Source organism: Bemisia tabaci, chromosome 1 (genome assembly GCF_918797505.1).
Source record: "Bemisia tabaci chromosome 1, PGI_BMITA_v3".
Classification (NCBI taxonomy): Eukaryota; Metazoa; Arthropoda; class Insecta; order Hemiptera; family Aleyrodidae; genus Bemisia; species Bemisia tabaci.
The window spans coordinates 81639274-81656247 of record NC_092793.1 but is presented as its reverse complement, the minus strand read 5'-3'; the positions used below and the strand labels follow the sequence as shown (position 1 = coordinate 81656247).

Below are 16974 nucleotides of genomic sequence, written 5' to 3'. Positions count from 1 at the left end.
CGTTTCCATCCCCGGGGACTGCGTCGCCTTTTCACTCATTTATTATGAGAGTCATCGCTTCGGAACGCCTTGTTTCCGTACGGGTCCGAAGAGTTCTCCAACACCGCGATCGCCGTCATCGAGCGTTTTTGTCCCACCGCCGAATTCCCGATCTACCCCATGGACAAAATAAATTATTTTATGGGGGGAATAACTGATCTCACCGCGAATGCAGGGCTGCCGGCGGTCGCGAAAATCGAAAAGTCAGGGAAAGTTAAGGAAATGGGCCTGTTGCATGCAAGAGATACAGCCGCGCGAATAGACTTTTTAGAGGTTAAATGACACGAAAATTACGATGGTCACATTAAAAAAGTCTGAAATACACTCCTTACTGCGCAATTTGCGTTGTGAGGAACGCGCTTTTTCAAATTTCCCGCGTCTGGGGGCAGTTTTCTAATCACCGGAAACGAGCAAACGACGGGCTCGGTGATTTCCGGAATATGCCGAGTCGTTATTGTTGTTATTTTTTCCTTCAGTTCGTTTACAAACCCAACGTGATCTCTTATAGTGGTCCATATACGCTTTATGCAATAACCAAATCGATCAACTTTTAAATATCTAACGCAATCCTTCTACATTTCATTTCACGATATCACGAGCTCCGATTTTTAGGTTATGTTGTCAGTTTTAGTTGACCGGAAATAGCCGCGAGTTGCCGTTAATTGTTTCCGTTAGAAAACTGCCCTCAGACGCGGGAAATTTGAAAAAGCGCGTTCCTAACAACGCAAATTGCGCAGTAAGGAGTGTATTTCAGACTTTTTTAATGTGACCATCGTAATTTTCGTGTCATTTAACCGCTAAAAAGTGTATTCGCACGGCTGTATCTCTTGCGTGCAACAGGCCCATTGCGACGACCGGGGAAAGTCAGATATTTCGTGGGAAAATTCAGAGAATTCGTGAGAGAAGTTAGAGAATTCGTGGGAAAAGTCAGAGAATTCGTGGGAAAAGTCACAGAACTCGTGGGAAGAGTCAGAGAATGTATGACCTGCCTATGTCTGGATGTTTTCCTTCCCCCAAATTTTTGCATTTATCGCTCATCATAGAGCAGGGCCGGATTTACCTATTTACCGCCCGTGGGCCGCCTGTATTTTGCCGCCCACTTCTCAATCGTTTTGAAACATCAATAAAAACCATCAAGTGAACGTGCCGGAGGGAGAGAGGCTTATAAGACTCGTTTACTCGTGTTGGTCACATTTTTTGCGAAAGCCCTGTCACCACTATTAGCAAAAGTTCACGGAACTTGGCGCGAAAGTCAAGTTCCGTAAACCTATCTCTGTATGGACAAGGCCCTCCATTTATGAAAAAATGAACCAAAAAATTATGAAAGAACAAACATAAATGTGGTTTAGTAATTTTAACTTCCGCCGCCGCGCCGCGCTAACCGCACTGTGTTTGGCGCAATGCGTGAAGTATTCCTACAGTCTTACAATTCTTACATGCGCTATGCGTTTCAGGCCGACCGCTGCTGCACGCACTGTGTTTGACGCAATGCGTGAAGTATTCATGCAGTCTTGTAGGCGCTATGCGTTTCACGCTACCTGCTGCTGACCGCAGCGACCGCACTGTCTTTGACGCAATGCGTGAAGTATTCATGCAGTCTTGTAGGCGCTATTATTTGTTACATGCCAACCGCCGCGCCGAGGGTTTCTCCTTTTCATCTCACGTTCTCGTCATCATTGCTCTCTGCGCCGCGCCGTTCCAGGCCAAAGTCCGTGTTCGGTTTCTCTCTTAGTCTTAACTCGACTAATTAAAGGTGCTGTCTATTGTATCACAGAAGGACGACAAAATTAGAGATATACTCTCAAGAAATGAGAGATTTTGTCACCTTTTCTCATTCGTATCTTTTTTTTCTGAATCCGATGTTTCTCTATAGCTACATTTAAAGAAATTGCAAAATTTGCCGCCCCCTAAATTTGCCGCCATGGGCCGCGGCCCATGTGGCCACCCCCTTTATCCGGCCCTGCATTTATTGCTCATCATAGAGACTTGAATAGAAAAATGAAACCAGCGCCGAAATCGTCATGGATGGATGCAGCCGAGCGCCCATATTAATGTTAATTTTTTACATTTTATTGGTTTTTTTCTTCTTCCTATTCTTCTCTTTTGGGCTCTTTTATTAAACATTCTTGTGCTTTTTTTTTCTTTCCAGCATACAAGTTTCAAGAAAATTTGCTGAGATGTATGGTACAAATAGAAAACACATTTTTCGAATTGGGCGAATCTTGTCCGAGGGACTGTTTAATCATTTGCGACCGTGGCACCATGGATGCTTCTGCATGTAAGTCATCTTTTTCATGATTTAATCGTCATGTAGGAGAAACTTCAAAGTTAATGTAAGTTACATAAATTAGCCAAAGGCCCCTCGAATTAAGCTAAGCTTGTCCTTTGATTATCAGTCAAATCAGATCAAGCTCTTAATGTTTATCAGTGGCGTGGCTTAAATTGCGATATATCGATTGTTATGCCATTTAAACCTATGGTAAAGAATCGATTATTAATTATAGATCCTTTTCCATAGGTTTAAATGACGTAACAATCGACATATCGCAAAGCACGCCACGCCACTGATGTTTATGTATAAGTGTATTACTACATGTAGTAGGGTAAAAAAGGAACGATCAGTATGTGCCAATTTCATGCGTAAAATTGCTTCCTCCTCCTCATCCTCGACATTTCTTATCGATTCTGATTGGACTTGCAGCAAGAATAAGAAATATATCTTGAGCTTCAAAAAAATGTGTCCTTCGGGATGAGACATTCTTTCAGTATTTTCGCCACCTCAAGAGCTCTGCTGCAGCTGAAAGCAACAGCTCTGGTCTTGCAGATCTCGGTTTTTGAAATTAGGATGAAAAGTTCTGTCGATTTCCAAAAATTCGTCTATTTTGAAGTGGGACACCAAAATGACGCCCATTTTTTGGTCTATACTTAATGAGCAAGGTATCATATGGGTATCTTTACCAAAGCTTTTCGGCTTACGCCATCATTAAGGCAAAATTTTCACATCAACTCTTACACATTTCAAATTAACATCAGTATTTTATGATGGCATCAATGTTAAATACTCGTGTGAATATGAATGTGGTTCTGTCATAATTTTGCTCTGATTCTGGCATAAGCTGAAAAGTTTCAGTGAAGATACTCATACTCTATACCGATATATATTTGCGATACTTAATGATGATGACGACATTATATGATAAAAGAAGAAAGTAAGTTACATCTGCAAAAAAAAGAAGAAAGGTTTTAGGGCATTAAATTGTACTGTTCGAGGGCAAAACCAGCTAACAAGAAACGAGTCCACCCTAGTGATTCATAGCAACTCTCCTAGATGTTGGACCGGAAAAACCCTTGGAGAATCGAAGCAGCAAAATCTAAGGAGAAATATTCCCTCCAGACTCATTTCTGATAGTTTCAAGTATACTTACTGAGAGTGTAATTGAAATTAATATGTCTACAACCATTTATAAATGTCTTACTAGCTTTGTTTTCTCCCCCCTCTTGTTTTAGTTGTATCAAAGGAACAATGGGAACAAATGCTCTTGTCTAATAGCTGGAATCCAGTAGAATTAAGAGATAATCGATACAATCAAATTATTCACATGGTGTCTGCAGCTAATGGAGCAGAAGATTTTTATTCAACAGAGGTAAGTTACCCCCTGGTTCTGAGAATAAAACCCTGAAGGAAACACCAAAGATCCAACTTCGAATGAAAATTTTCTGTAAAATTCTAATCCTCAGCACCAACTTTCTCCTGCATATAATCTATTTCTTCGTCTGTTCTTTTAAAAAGGTCAATTGGTTTAATGAATATATCTCTATGTATTCAGGGCTTGTGACACCGTGAATAGTGCTTAAATGGATTGCATTTTGCAATAAGGAACCACTATTTCTGGCTCTCCTATAAAAACACATATCTGCATAGGGAAATCAATGGCATGTATGTTGTTTCTAAAATGGGCTAGAAATAGTGATTCCTTATTGCAAAATGTGGTCCAAATGTAAGTGAATGTTCTCTCTAAATTTTCAAGTTCTTTGATTGCTATCAAGCTCACCAAAATGACAAATAACATCATTCTCATGTCATATGTTTGCCTGTTTATATGAAGTGCAGGTATTATAAAGTGTAGAAACTTTCATTTTTCTCATTGGAACAGTCTTAAAGCTCCTGATTTTTGTTTTGAACAACAGTCATGAGCCTTGGTACATATTTATTTTCCAAAATAAGACCCTGATAGTGTGTCATAAGTCTTTTTCTATGGTCCTTTTGTTGAAAATCAAACGAAAGCTGGTAGGTTCACAGATAATCATCTACGCTTCTCTTACTTATTACCATAATTTTATCCAAAGGGGAGGGAAAAAAGTACAAGAAAAAAGATAGGAGATGCAACATTATCTATCTTTCATTGTGAAATTTTGGAACCAGTATATTCTAAAAATATTCAAGAAAATTGGTTTTCATTTACTATCTCTAGACCAGATTTTTTGTGTCACCTTTTTTTAGGATCATGCTTGTCGCAGTGAGGGTGTTGATATCGCTCGGCAATTAGATCATAGCGCAGCTTCAGCATGGGTTGGTCATCCGTACTTTGATGTCATCGACAATTCCACGGACTTTGAAAACAAAATCTGTAGAATGATAGCTGTAAGTAATAAAAAAAAAAAATTACGGATTTACAATCATGTACCATCTATGCTTCTCCAGAATTTTTATTTTTCATAATGTTGTCTGTTATGTAACATACTTGAACTTTCATTTTATCTTTTTAGGCAAAGCTAGAGTACCAGAGCGTACAAACATGTCAGTAATTTTAAGAAAAAATAAAAAAAGAAGCAAAAATAATTTCTTTTTGAGAAGATTTTTTTTTTCAGAATTTTTTGATAGAGCTCTTAGGGCCCTTAAGGGCATCATTCAGAGTGGTTTATCATTACAATTGATACGATCTATCGTTGGTAAAACACGTATTTGACTTAGTTTTTGCCTAAATTTACTAATTTTTGCGGGCGATCGCTCATTTATGAACATTCTTGGCCATTTTGGTTTGATATTGGAGTCTGAAGATTGGCAGTCACATTTTTCGTTTTAAAGGTTGGCTGGCCTTTTGAGACCTAGGAGCTCCATATTTCTCTTGTACTCTTCCTATATAGGCTCTCTAGGCAAAGCTTCAAAGCCAGAGGGATTAAATTTGACAATGTAAATTAAAAGGCAAAGACTCTTTTTATTAATGGCTAATTTATGAAGATGTTGATGTGGAACCCTCCCTCAAAGCAATGAGGAATTGAATTTTATGTCCTTTCTTGCAGTTTTGCATAATTTATATTTTCTATTAACTATCGCAGCAATTTTTCAGTGCTGAGCATCAAACTAATTTTTTTTCTCTCTATCGTTATGTATCTTTAATTTCTTCTGTATTCAAGTCTCTGGCTCATGCTACCATATTTTCATGAGTCTTGATTTGCTCAGTTTTTTCATCAACTTAACTTTAACAGTTACGAGGGTGTCTACAAGTCCGGAATTTCCGGGAAGGACGGAAATAGTACGGATTTTTTAAGGGCGGTCCGGCAGTACTGAAAAAGTGTGGAAATTCTGCAAGAAGGTCCGGAATTTTTGTCATTTTCGTAGCAATTTAAGCGAGAAATTCAAATATTTGAAGTTTTTTTAATTTCGTCAATTGGAGGTACCAAATTTCTTTAGAATGTACTGAAAAAGTACCGTTAAAGTACTGATTTTTAGCCAGCGTGTTTTAGTAGACACCCTTGTTACTGTTTTCATGATAAAAATTAGTGCACGAATTCTTCCAGTTCTACTTTAATATTTATTCCCTCTTCCTTTCAGAGTGTTTGTCAAAAACTGGGTATTGATACTGGTGACCGCTTACTGGTTAATGCACGGAAACGCAAATTTTTAGTCAAAGGACCACTTCCAGATGACGCTTGCTTTCCTCAATTTCAAGATTTTGATGTTGAGCATTATTATCTCCAGACAAATAATATCCAACAAGCTCGTTTAAGAAAACGAGGGCAAAAAGGTAATGATGAAAGTTATAGGTTTTAGTCTTGATAAATTTTGTTATGCATCCAAAAACCAACCGTAATTGGGCCGCGTTAAACAGAACGGAACCAAGCCACATCAGCTATTGCCAAATTTAATCGGGCAATTTAATTTTTTACATGAAAACAGTTGTGCGGATTTTTGTGCAAATTTCTATGAATTTTCTCCATAATACAAAGCAAATTCCTTAAAATTTTCAAAGGAATCCGCACAAACGTTCTCTCGTAAAAAATCAAATGCCCCTGTTAAATTTGGGAATAGCTGATGTGGCTTGGTTCCTTTCTGTTTAACGTGGTCCAATTTTAACAGCAGATCATTAAATACATTACTTTAAACTTGGGAGACGAAAAGTCTTTGTCCCATGAAAGGGAAAAAATTTGTGCTCCTTGGCAAGAGGAAATCACAGAATGAGGTGAAGTGGATGCCACTACGCAGGGAGAAATGTCAACACTAAAGTTTGGTTAATACAGGAAGTAAAACACAAAATAACCCTTGCCTTCAGTTGACAACTTCAAGAGAAAATGTCAGCTAGCTTTCATGAAGAAATTTAATAAAAAACGAGTGGTGAATACAAATGTCGCTATTGGAGGAATGCATTTTTCCAGTCTCTCTATTGTTTCCTGCACTAAATTCACTGCAAACTGTACCAAAATCAACACAAAATTTGTGTTGGTCTGTGTTTCACTTTCTGTATTAACCAAAAGTAACACAAGAACATAAATATTTTTATCAGTGTATGAGGCCCCCCGCGTCGATCTTCGTTGTGAAGAGGTAATGGTAGCTGCACAATCAAATGAAAGACAACAGACTTATTTTTTATTCTCCTCAATAGTTTGAGCAAGTTGACGATGCTAATTATCCATGAACTGCATGTTAGAAACTTTGCCCATCTGCTTTAACAGTGTTCATGTTCTATCTGGCAACCCCAGAAAATTTGCTTTTCTCTTAAAAATTCCTTCCATTTTAATACTTTCCCTCAATCCCTCCTGTTTTTCTATCTCCTCTCAAGTTCTGTTTTCTTAAATCCCCTCCTCTTTTACGAAATTATGCCCCCCTCCCCTCCCCCCTGTATGTGTATTGATCATTTGTATTGTGAAATACTTTCTGAACCATTGCCGGGAGGTGTCAATGATATATTTTTTGACATTTTGATTCAGGAAACTATCAGCTGACAAAAGTCTATTCAATAAGACTGTATGGGATTTTATCAAACCTACGCAGTCAAATTTGGGAAAATATTTACACATATGTACTGTCCATTGAGCCAACTCTCGTTTTAGGTGAAGTAATAAAAAAAAAAAAATAAAATAAAAGAAAACAAAAACACACACACAAAAGAACTTTTCCAAGAGAACCAAGACGTTCGACACCTGCTAAATTTTCGAGATTTCTTGATATGATTTATGATGTGCATTTAAAATCAGACTATATATATGTCAATCTAAAAAAAAATCGGATTTGAAAAGTGCATTTTTTGGCAATTCAACATGTGCTATCATACGGAGAGGTGTCACTGTCGCTGAGTCGAAGATTCAGAGCCTCTTGTCTTGAACTGCATTGCTGCGCCATCTTATGTACCTGGCCTGTGAAGACAAGAAAAGAAGAGCACGCCCTCAATCACCTGCATTTCCCACTTAATAATGCTCATTACACTGCCATAAAATGCATTTTTCAGACCCGATTCTATCGAAATTGGTACATAGAAAGTTCGATTCGAGCAGCTTGAATTGCTTAAGAAGTCATAAACATCACCTTATTAAATACTCTCAAAATTAAGCCAGCGCCGAATTTCTCAGGATTCCAAGCGGTGTCCTCTCATAAATTTCAAGTAAGAAAAAAGTAATGTAATCAATGAGAAAACTAAAAATGATGATGTCTGAAAAAACTACAGAAGAGACTAACCAGTTCATCCGTGGCTTGCAAAACACTCCCTAAAGTGGGTGATTTGGAAGTGTTATGAAGGTGCCCTGAACCGTTAGTATTGTTTATTCATTTGATTAATTTTAAATCCCCAACAATGCCTGCCCAGTTATAAGTGTATATTTTTCGTTTGTCTTTTTCAGGTCACTGGACTTACACGCATACAATACGAAGGCCAAAAGTTCATGGCCAGGTTGTAGAAGTCAAAACTCAATTGACACATCGTGATTATATTAACATGTTAGCGCAAAGAGATGATTCTCACTTTACAATTTACAAAAAACGGAGGTGCTTTATTCATAATAACCAGTATTTTCAACTCGATATTTATCGGGAACCGTGCCATTCCAGGTACCCACTATTAAATCAATATTTATATCTTCTCTTTAATCTGTTGGTTTCTCTATATTATATAGTGCTGGACGCTATTTTCTGACACAATTTCACTATTTCAACCATTTTAAGCATATGAAGCATGTCATGGTACTAGAATTGTCCCTGGAAAGTTCATCATTGACGCCTGCTTTTGCTCTGACAATTCATGTCTTTATATTTTCTGTACGCCAATGCAAATATTAATCAGATTTATTTTGGCAATAAGCTCACTGACTACGTCCTCCCGTCAAAATTTTCAGAGCTCAACTGTTCTTCAAGAATTGAGTATATTGATTGTGTAAGCTCGTTGTGGCTTTGCCTGTCAGTGTCAAAAAATACACACATCGAATCCTTAGGAAATCGCCTGAATTACAAGGTTTCAAATCATCTAATTGTTCGATATTTGGCATTTCATTTTTCAATTGATTTTTAATAGTCAAAATTAAATTTTGAAGTATTTTCTCCCATCTAAAGTACCATGACTAGTTCGCCTAAAAATCAACAAAAATACGTTTTTATTTATCTGATATTGGTGAATGTGCTCTTAACGCGCCCGGATGATGTCATCAATTGCTTCAAATGATCGTGTTTTTCTACTTATTCTCTCACTTTGTTTACAACTTCAGTCCATTTCCCTCTGTGAATTTTCTAAATTTTCCTGTTCAGTCTCGGAACAAGCTCTGAAATTTTGTGTGATGGCGCTACCCAGCTGATATTTATTCAATTTGTAGTTTTCTCTCATGTCAATTGAATCGGGAAGTGCGAAAACCTCAAATGTCCATTTTTCCAGTCTTTAGTTTTTTTGAGTTGATAATACTTTTGAAGAGTTGATACAATCATAAAAGTGATGAAAGGACTCGTTTTGGGATGAAGATAACCCAGAGACAAGTATTAACGCCACTTTTGTGGTTGCGTCCAACTCTGAAAAGTATTATCAACTCAAAAAAACTGAAGACTGGAAAAATAGACATTAGCGGTTTTCGTACGTCCCGATTCAATTGACCCATTGTTCCATAAAAGAGATTGTGATTTCATGGTGAAGTGGACTAATACTTCAACACTTATGAACTTTCCTCTCAGAAGCTTGAGCAACATGCAAGAACTCACTTTGATACTAAGAATAGAAGTTAATACTACCTTTTTTTTCAGATGTTGTGGTTTAATTCTATTGGAAACTTATTCAGCTCTAGAACATGATCAGCTTTTAGAACGATTACCCAAATTTTTAACAATAGTGGAAGAAGTCACCGGAAATCCTGCATATTCGATGTTCAATCTATCCCTGCGTGAAGATTGGACCAATTCAACGAAATTTTGCAAAGCATTTCAAGGTAAATATCTGATTTGATATCCTCTTCTCTAGTCTATGAACACTCTTTCATGTCTCTTTAAAATCTTGAAATATTATTTTCAATTACCAAAAAACTACATTTGTGTAAATGTTGATTTCTGCTGTGCTAATCCACCTATCTCTGTTCATGTAATTTCGATCTAGTCTCTCTTTTCCCTGTGTTCTTTTATTACAATAATCGCAACGCACTTCCATCTTTTTATTTTTAATTTTTTTTACCACCTCTAATACAACCATTTGTATTGTGCAATCTAAGCATGTCATAAATCACTCAGTTCATGTGTTTCTTTTCTCTCTTTCTAATATTTTTCTTCTCTTATTTTTTCAACTGATCTTTGAATGTTTTTACTCTCCTCTATGCGTACTTTTTATGAAATCTTCGTAGAAATTTCATTCTTTTTTATGTTTGCCACTATCAGAGTATAAATTTTGCAGATTTGATTCGGATTCATCTGTCATCTACTATCCTTCACTAACACTCTATAAATTTTTTCAGGCAAAAATTCCGTTGATGTTCTACATTAGTTAAGCAAATGTAGTAAGGTTTACCTCTTTAAAGTAAGTTAATTGCTCCTTTGAAGCATGCAAGTCATTTGGGCTAGCCACGACCGCTTGTTCAATTGCTCCTTTTTACATGCTGCTGGAGACTTCATTTAGCTCCCATTAATTTTTCAGGATTGCATCTGGTAGCTTCAGATTTTCATCATCGGGAGAATCTACCTTAGCATCAATTTAATTCTCTGCCTCTCGCTATTAAAATACAGCAATGCCTCGATTTTCCGACCACCAATTATTGAACGTATTCAAAATTTTGTTTTCTAGTTCAAAAGAAGGTAATGAACCCAACAGAAACAGGTTTTTTGGGCACAAATTGAAAAAATATGTAATTTTTTGTTTTTTTCTCATTGAATGACTATGTTCCACACCCAAGATAAAAAAGTGGTCAAGCTTGTAATTTTTGGTTTCAAAGAGAGCCCGTAATGACATTTTTTCAGTGTTTTTTTGGTGGGTTCGATTATACGACCTGTTCGACATCCGACGCGGTCCTCGCCCCAAATCGTCAGATAATCGGGGCATGATTGTAACCATTTTTCTCCTCTCTTTTTTTCATTCAATAATTATTTTAGTTCTGATCGATCAAATACATTTTGTTTCCTTTCTGTCCTATTATAATTAGGTTGTAGTCAAAAATTATACAATGAAAATGGATGTATAAACTAATTAGCTATCGGCTTTTCATTCAAATTTATTTTTTTTTGCCTCTTTATTGTTTTCTGACAGTACTAAATGGTTCCATTAGCCAGAGATTTAGCAGCTCAAAGTACTTAGTTACTCTGTAGTACTAATTCTAAGTTATCTGCAACTTACAAACAAGCATAATCAGTGAAAAGGTTGTATTTGTTTAAAAAGTTTAACAATTATCCTGTTAAGAATTTCACTAATAGCATCCATGATCTTTCTTGTTTCAATAAAAATATCAATGGCAGCTTGTCAAAACCAAAATTTCAATTTTCTGAGCATTGATCAAAGATACCTTAATTTTGGTAAGTTGGAAGATGTCCAAAAGTGCTCAACAAATGACCAGGAAGATTTGAGAGAGGTTTTTCAGGGTCACAATCTAGCGTGTTAATTCCTGGGTTAAGGTATTGAGCTCTAGTGCTCCATTATCTGTACAGACAATTTTCTCTTTAACATTTTATTCTGGTGAGTATCATGTACATATCATTAGGCACGTATAGTATCTGTAATTGTCCAGGAAGAAGCATTTTGATATTGATGTCCAATTATACAATAATATAAGAATATGGCAAGGAAGTAATAAAGCATTTTACATAATAAGTTTTAGGTTGATCCTGCTCCTCATATGTATTAACATTGACGAGCACGTCATCTCGATCTATCATGTAAACATTATAAACATAAATTCCAAGTCAACCGACAGCTCAGCAGCCTGATGGTTAAAATTTTTTGTTTGTCAACCGGTTAAGACAAGATTAAAGAGAGTGGAGTCAGGTGATTGGTCGGTGCTGAGAGTTTTGTGCCTTGTCATGCTGATAAAGAATGGATTAAAGTTGGATGGGATTTGAAAGGATTGATCAAGTATCGGCAACTCAAGAGGTGCCTTCAGCTTTTTGTTGATTACACCCTTTTATTTTATGGACTCAACAAGACGCACAACTCAGAGTACCAACAAATCACATAACTTCATCCTCCTTAATCTTGTCTTAACCGGTCGACAAACACCAAATTTCAGTAATCAGGCTGCTGAGCTGTTACTTTTAAGTCAATGGGTAGAAGGAAAACACATTCTGTCCCATAGTGAGGTTATACTTCATCATTTTAAAAGACAAGTTTAAGGCAGCTTCAAAATAAACACTACTTCAGGTATTGTAGGACGGTTAAACTTGGCGTAATGTTTAGCTTTTTAAAGGCATGGAGACTCCGTCTTATTTTGAGGCTCTTCTCTGATCCTGATGAAATCTTTTATCAATTCATTCAAAAATCCAAATCCTAATCACTCATGGCTTTTTCTCACACCAGATACACTTTATCGTAAAAAAATTTTGCGCAAACTGTTTCTTTTTAATTGCAACCTCGATCATATCATTGTAATAACCCTAGATTTTTTGTAGATTAGGTTTATATTACCATTTGGTCTTGAAAGAACATTAGTACCATAGTTTATGCTTCACTGTTCAACAGTCTTTTATCATCTTACTTGCTTCAATTACAAGAAGTTAGTAACAGAGTCGAGTTTTGTAGTGTTACTAAGTGACTTTAGATTGAATGCAGGCACAATTTCCTCTCCTATCTCATAGTTTTTTAACTGTAAAACCAAAATCTTAGTTTTTTAGAAATTTAGAACCAAAAATTTTAGAATTTTTTTATTCCTTTCAGTAAAACGTGCAAATCGTACAACTCAGTGCTAACTTTTAGCAGTTCAGACTGCCAACTCTTAGATTGTAGTGGAAAGGTTGTCTTCATAATTGAGTAATTCTTCTGAATAAGTATGTATTGCTGTACACATAGTTTTTCTAGAGATCAGCTCCCCTGATTCCTTGTATTCCAAGGCACCCATATACATATGTGTAGTTTGTACTTGCTCAAATCGAATGCTCATTCTAAAGTTAAAAGCAATTTAAAAATGTTCACCTCCGAAAATCATGTTTCTCTAGAAATACCATGTATATGGTTATATATGGTATATAAAGGAGAACGCATCAGTTTTGTAAACTGAACGGTTTTGATGGCATATGTAACAGTGCAGTTTTGTGTACTTAAAGGGTTGAAAGGAGAGAGGGCGAAATATCTTGGAAGCCTCAACAGGTACCCTATGAAAAAGACCAATTTCAAAGATTGGATTTTTTCAGTATTTCAAAACTTCTTAAAAACTGGATGCAAAGTTATCATTCGTTGCAAGTTAAAAATATACATTTGATATAATCAGTGCAGCTTATGAAATTTGTTAACATTTTGAATGATTCTAATTCCAAAGTCTCATGCAAAACCTAACATCAGTATTAAATTTTTCATTTTTGGACACATTTTTCTAATGTATCGACCATCATCAGCAGTCCATTATTATAAAGTCAACATCAATTTCTTTTCTAGAAAACAGTACAACTGGAACTATTCTTTTTTTCTGTCTCTCTGTGCTCTAAAGCAAGCCAGCTTGCTTACTGTAATTTTTAGGAAAGTCTCACTGTTGCCTTAGTTATCAATATTCACTTTTTGCAATTCTAAACCATTCAGGAAGATCACACTGAGAATTGGACCGCGTCAATCAGAAAGGAACCAAGCCACATCAGCTATTGCCAAATTTAACAGGGGAATTTGATTTTTTACAAGAGTACGTTCGTGCAGATTTCTTTGAAAATTTTAAGGAATTTGCTTTGTATTATGGAGAAAATTCATAGAAATTTGCACAAAAATCCGCACAACCCCTTTCATGTAAAAAATTAAAATGCCCGATTAAATTTGGCAATAGCTGATGTGGCTTGGTTCCTTTCCGTTTAACGCAGTCCAATTAAAGTAGGACCATAATAGCTTTCCCCAGATTCATTCCTCAGAAATTCTATCGCCAAACATATATACGCCCGCTCTGAATTTTGAAAATTCTCAAGGTGACACTCAATCAGTCCCTCTGCTAGGGAGGGAATAGTTGCTTTAGTTTGCCATGATATCTAACCCACTGCTTGTTATTATTATTATGTATTCCTGAGGTAATTCAATTAGTGTTCCCAGATGTACCTGTTGTGCAAAGATACTGATAGGCTCATGTCGCTCCGTCACATGGGAGGCTGTGCGGGTGTGTGGAGCTTTTAAGGTAGGGGCCGCTTCTTCCCATATGCTTTCCATAGGGCATAGGTATTGTCAATACAGTACAGGAATTTCTGCACATCTGGGAACACTGAATTCAATCTTGATTTTTTAATTTTCTGTTTGAATCAGCCATTAGTCCTTCATTATTGTGGAATATGATCGTTCCGTTTGTTTTTCAGGTACTATCCTTACATCTGAACAATCCGTAGAGAATAAATCAGCCTCAGAAGCGAATCGCATCACAGTCAATGGGAATGGAGGAAGCAGTTATAAGAATTGAAATGGAATCACAAGTTGATGTTTTTATATTATATTCTCCAATTTCCACACTATTTATTGATCTTCACTATTTTTAAATGAAAATCGTACCTACCAATACATCTTGAAAAAAATTAATTGTATTATCGTTTTCGATGAATTGAAACATTGTTACCAATCAGTCAAGTAATCATTTTGTTGTTGTAGTATATTTATTGATTCTTGTAATCTTAAATAGCTCTAATTTTTTTTGTTAACTTTTTCTAAATCAGTATAATTTGTTCTAATTTATTTGCTGTTGAGCAAAAATTTCATTTCAGAACTTTTCAAATATTTCTTTATAAGAGTGAATTTTTTGGATTTTATTTTTCCTGAATTTTTTTTTGAAATGCAAGCAAGCTTTGTGTCTAATGCAGGTCACAATGAATCAAATCAATTCATAGCTCATTCTTTGAGGTGGACTAGATATTCGAATTTGTATCCTTCTGCAATACATGAGGCACCTTGAGTGTCTTAAGTCTAAAAATGAGATGATTTATTGTTTATCTTGTTTGTAGTCTTAGCACTCTTATCGGGGAAAGTACACCATCCTCAAAAACTAGATCCACCATCAATTCAATATGTATTGACAGCTGAATTGGTCCCTTCCTGCTGAATTCGTCCATTTGTTGATTAATTTTTTCTGTGTAAATCTTAATTTGCCATGTATTTTAAGTAGGCAAGTATGGACTATTTTTTTACTCTTGAGATCATATTGTGTAACTTTTTGTTTGTAGAAGTGCTTTTGCTTCAATTGAATCAAAATATGAACAATGACAGAATCACTATTTAGCCTCACCAATTTTTTTTTTTTTTTTTTCCATAAATATTTTTTTATATGTTCCTATACAATTATCTACGAACATTTGCATGAACTTTTTTTTAAACTCTGAACATCCTTAATTGAATTGAATCAACATGTTGCTGCTATATTAGAGTTGAGTCGGTGGTAAACAGTCCGCACCTGTGATGTGAATCTTTCTCTTCTATTTTAAGTTTTAATCATACAACTTTTTTTCTTTTTCCTCTTTATAGAGACCTCAGTTGTGCTCTGGCGTCAGATTTTTGTCTAACTTGTTTTTATCTGGAGATTAGTGTCTCTTTATTTATCTACAAGAAAGGATTGGAATGAAGCTAGTCAAAAACGTTGGACAATATTAAAGGAATAACAACATAATATGTACCTCCCAAGGATTATTGAGTTTGGTGAAAGAAATTTGAGACCCGATTGATTATTTACTCCAAAATTTTCCTATTTTATTAATATTAGAATCTCTTTTCCATGGAAAAACAGGCTTGTGCCATTGAGTAGTCATTAAAAGTGTTGCAATTTTCATCAGAAAATTAATGGACCTTTCAAGTTACTAAAATTAATTTTGGAGGGAGGTTTTTTGCTTACTCCTCTAATTTTTGTTGAAGTTTTGTTTTTTTTCATCCTCTCTTTAATGGATCTGGTATTGATGTTTCAAGTTTTGCTCTAGATCCCATGATGCTGTGGGAAGTAAAATGATAGTACAATGGGCAATGTAAAATTGTAATGTGATCCTGGTTCCTGAGTTTGTCTACTCTTTCCCTAAATTTATTGAAATAAATTTACCAAACTCCAGCTTATTTTTGTGAGGAATAGTTATTTTTATGGATGTAACTTCTTCTGGGAAACTCTTTAGTTTCACTATCTTTGTTGAAAATATTTTTTACACAAAGTTATTGACTATGAGGCATCTCTTCATTAATTGTATAAATTGTAGTTATACAAACTAGCGTCTTGCCCCTTACTTTGTTAGAGGAACTATTTGATTCATTTGAATATTCCTGATCAAATGCAAAAATATTCCTCTACTCAGAAATCCCAATTTTGATAGGAGCATCCTCTTTCTCAACTTCGCTCAGTTGTTTTTATCTCCTCCTTTGCAAGGATTTTTTTTTTATGTCCTAGAAGTAACTTGTGTTCTTTCTCCCAGCTCAAGTCTTCTTTTCTCTCATATCAAACACTTGTTGAATTTAAAAAATGCATTTAATTCTGTTAAAGTACAAAAAGCCGGAAGTAATTTCCTATTACACTTGATGAAGCTACCGTGTTGCGGGGGGTTTTTATCGGTAAATTTTTGTTTTTTTATGTTCAGTGTCATTGGAAGTGCTCCAAAGCAATTTCCTCCCTTCGTTTCTCGTAGCTTACAGGGTTTGTACCTCTGTCAAAGGAAATTAATATCCTCTCGAGGCCCAAAAGTGTTTCCCACATTAAATTACTTTTCGTGCAGGTACTTGAACATATTTAGCTCTGTCCAGTCTTTTTTTCACATGAAAGTACTCAAATGCGAAGGAATGAAAAAAATATAATTGGAGGTACTTAAAATTTCTGTAAAGGAATTCTTAACCCCTTGAGAGAACTTGTGATCAAATTAATAAAGCATTTGCCTAGTCCTCATGGTCAAGTCATGCAGATGCAGAACTTGATTAACTGTGCTAAAACTTGCTGTCTACTGCTTAGCGTGTTGAAGTGGACTTGTGATGAGATAGTTGACAGTTTTTGAAAATTATTGATACTATTAATGATTAGGGTTCTTTAAAGCGCACTCGAAGAAAGAAGGAAAGAACTCTCCCTATGCTTACTGTTAATTTT

General features: G+C 35.8%; 1 protein-coding gene across 1 annotated transcript; it reads left to right on the top strand.

The window, feature by feature from the left end:
- Positions 1-2188: 2188 nt before the first annotated feature.
- Positions 2189-15139, top strand: LOC140226020 (TRPL translocation defect protein 14-like; the record flags this gene model as incomplete). Its single annotated transcript, XM_072306277.1, is given in 7 exon segments — positions 2189-2317; positions 3547-3683; positions 4541-4681; positions 5873-6065; positions 8152-8359; positions 9533-9714; positions 14237-15139. Coding segments are annotated over 7 exon segments (1091 nt in total), but the record flags the coding sequence as incomplete, so codon positions are not given.
- Positions 15140-16974: the final 1835 nt, after the last annotated feature.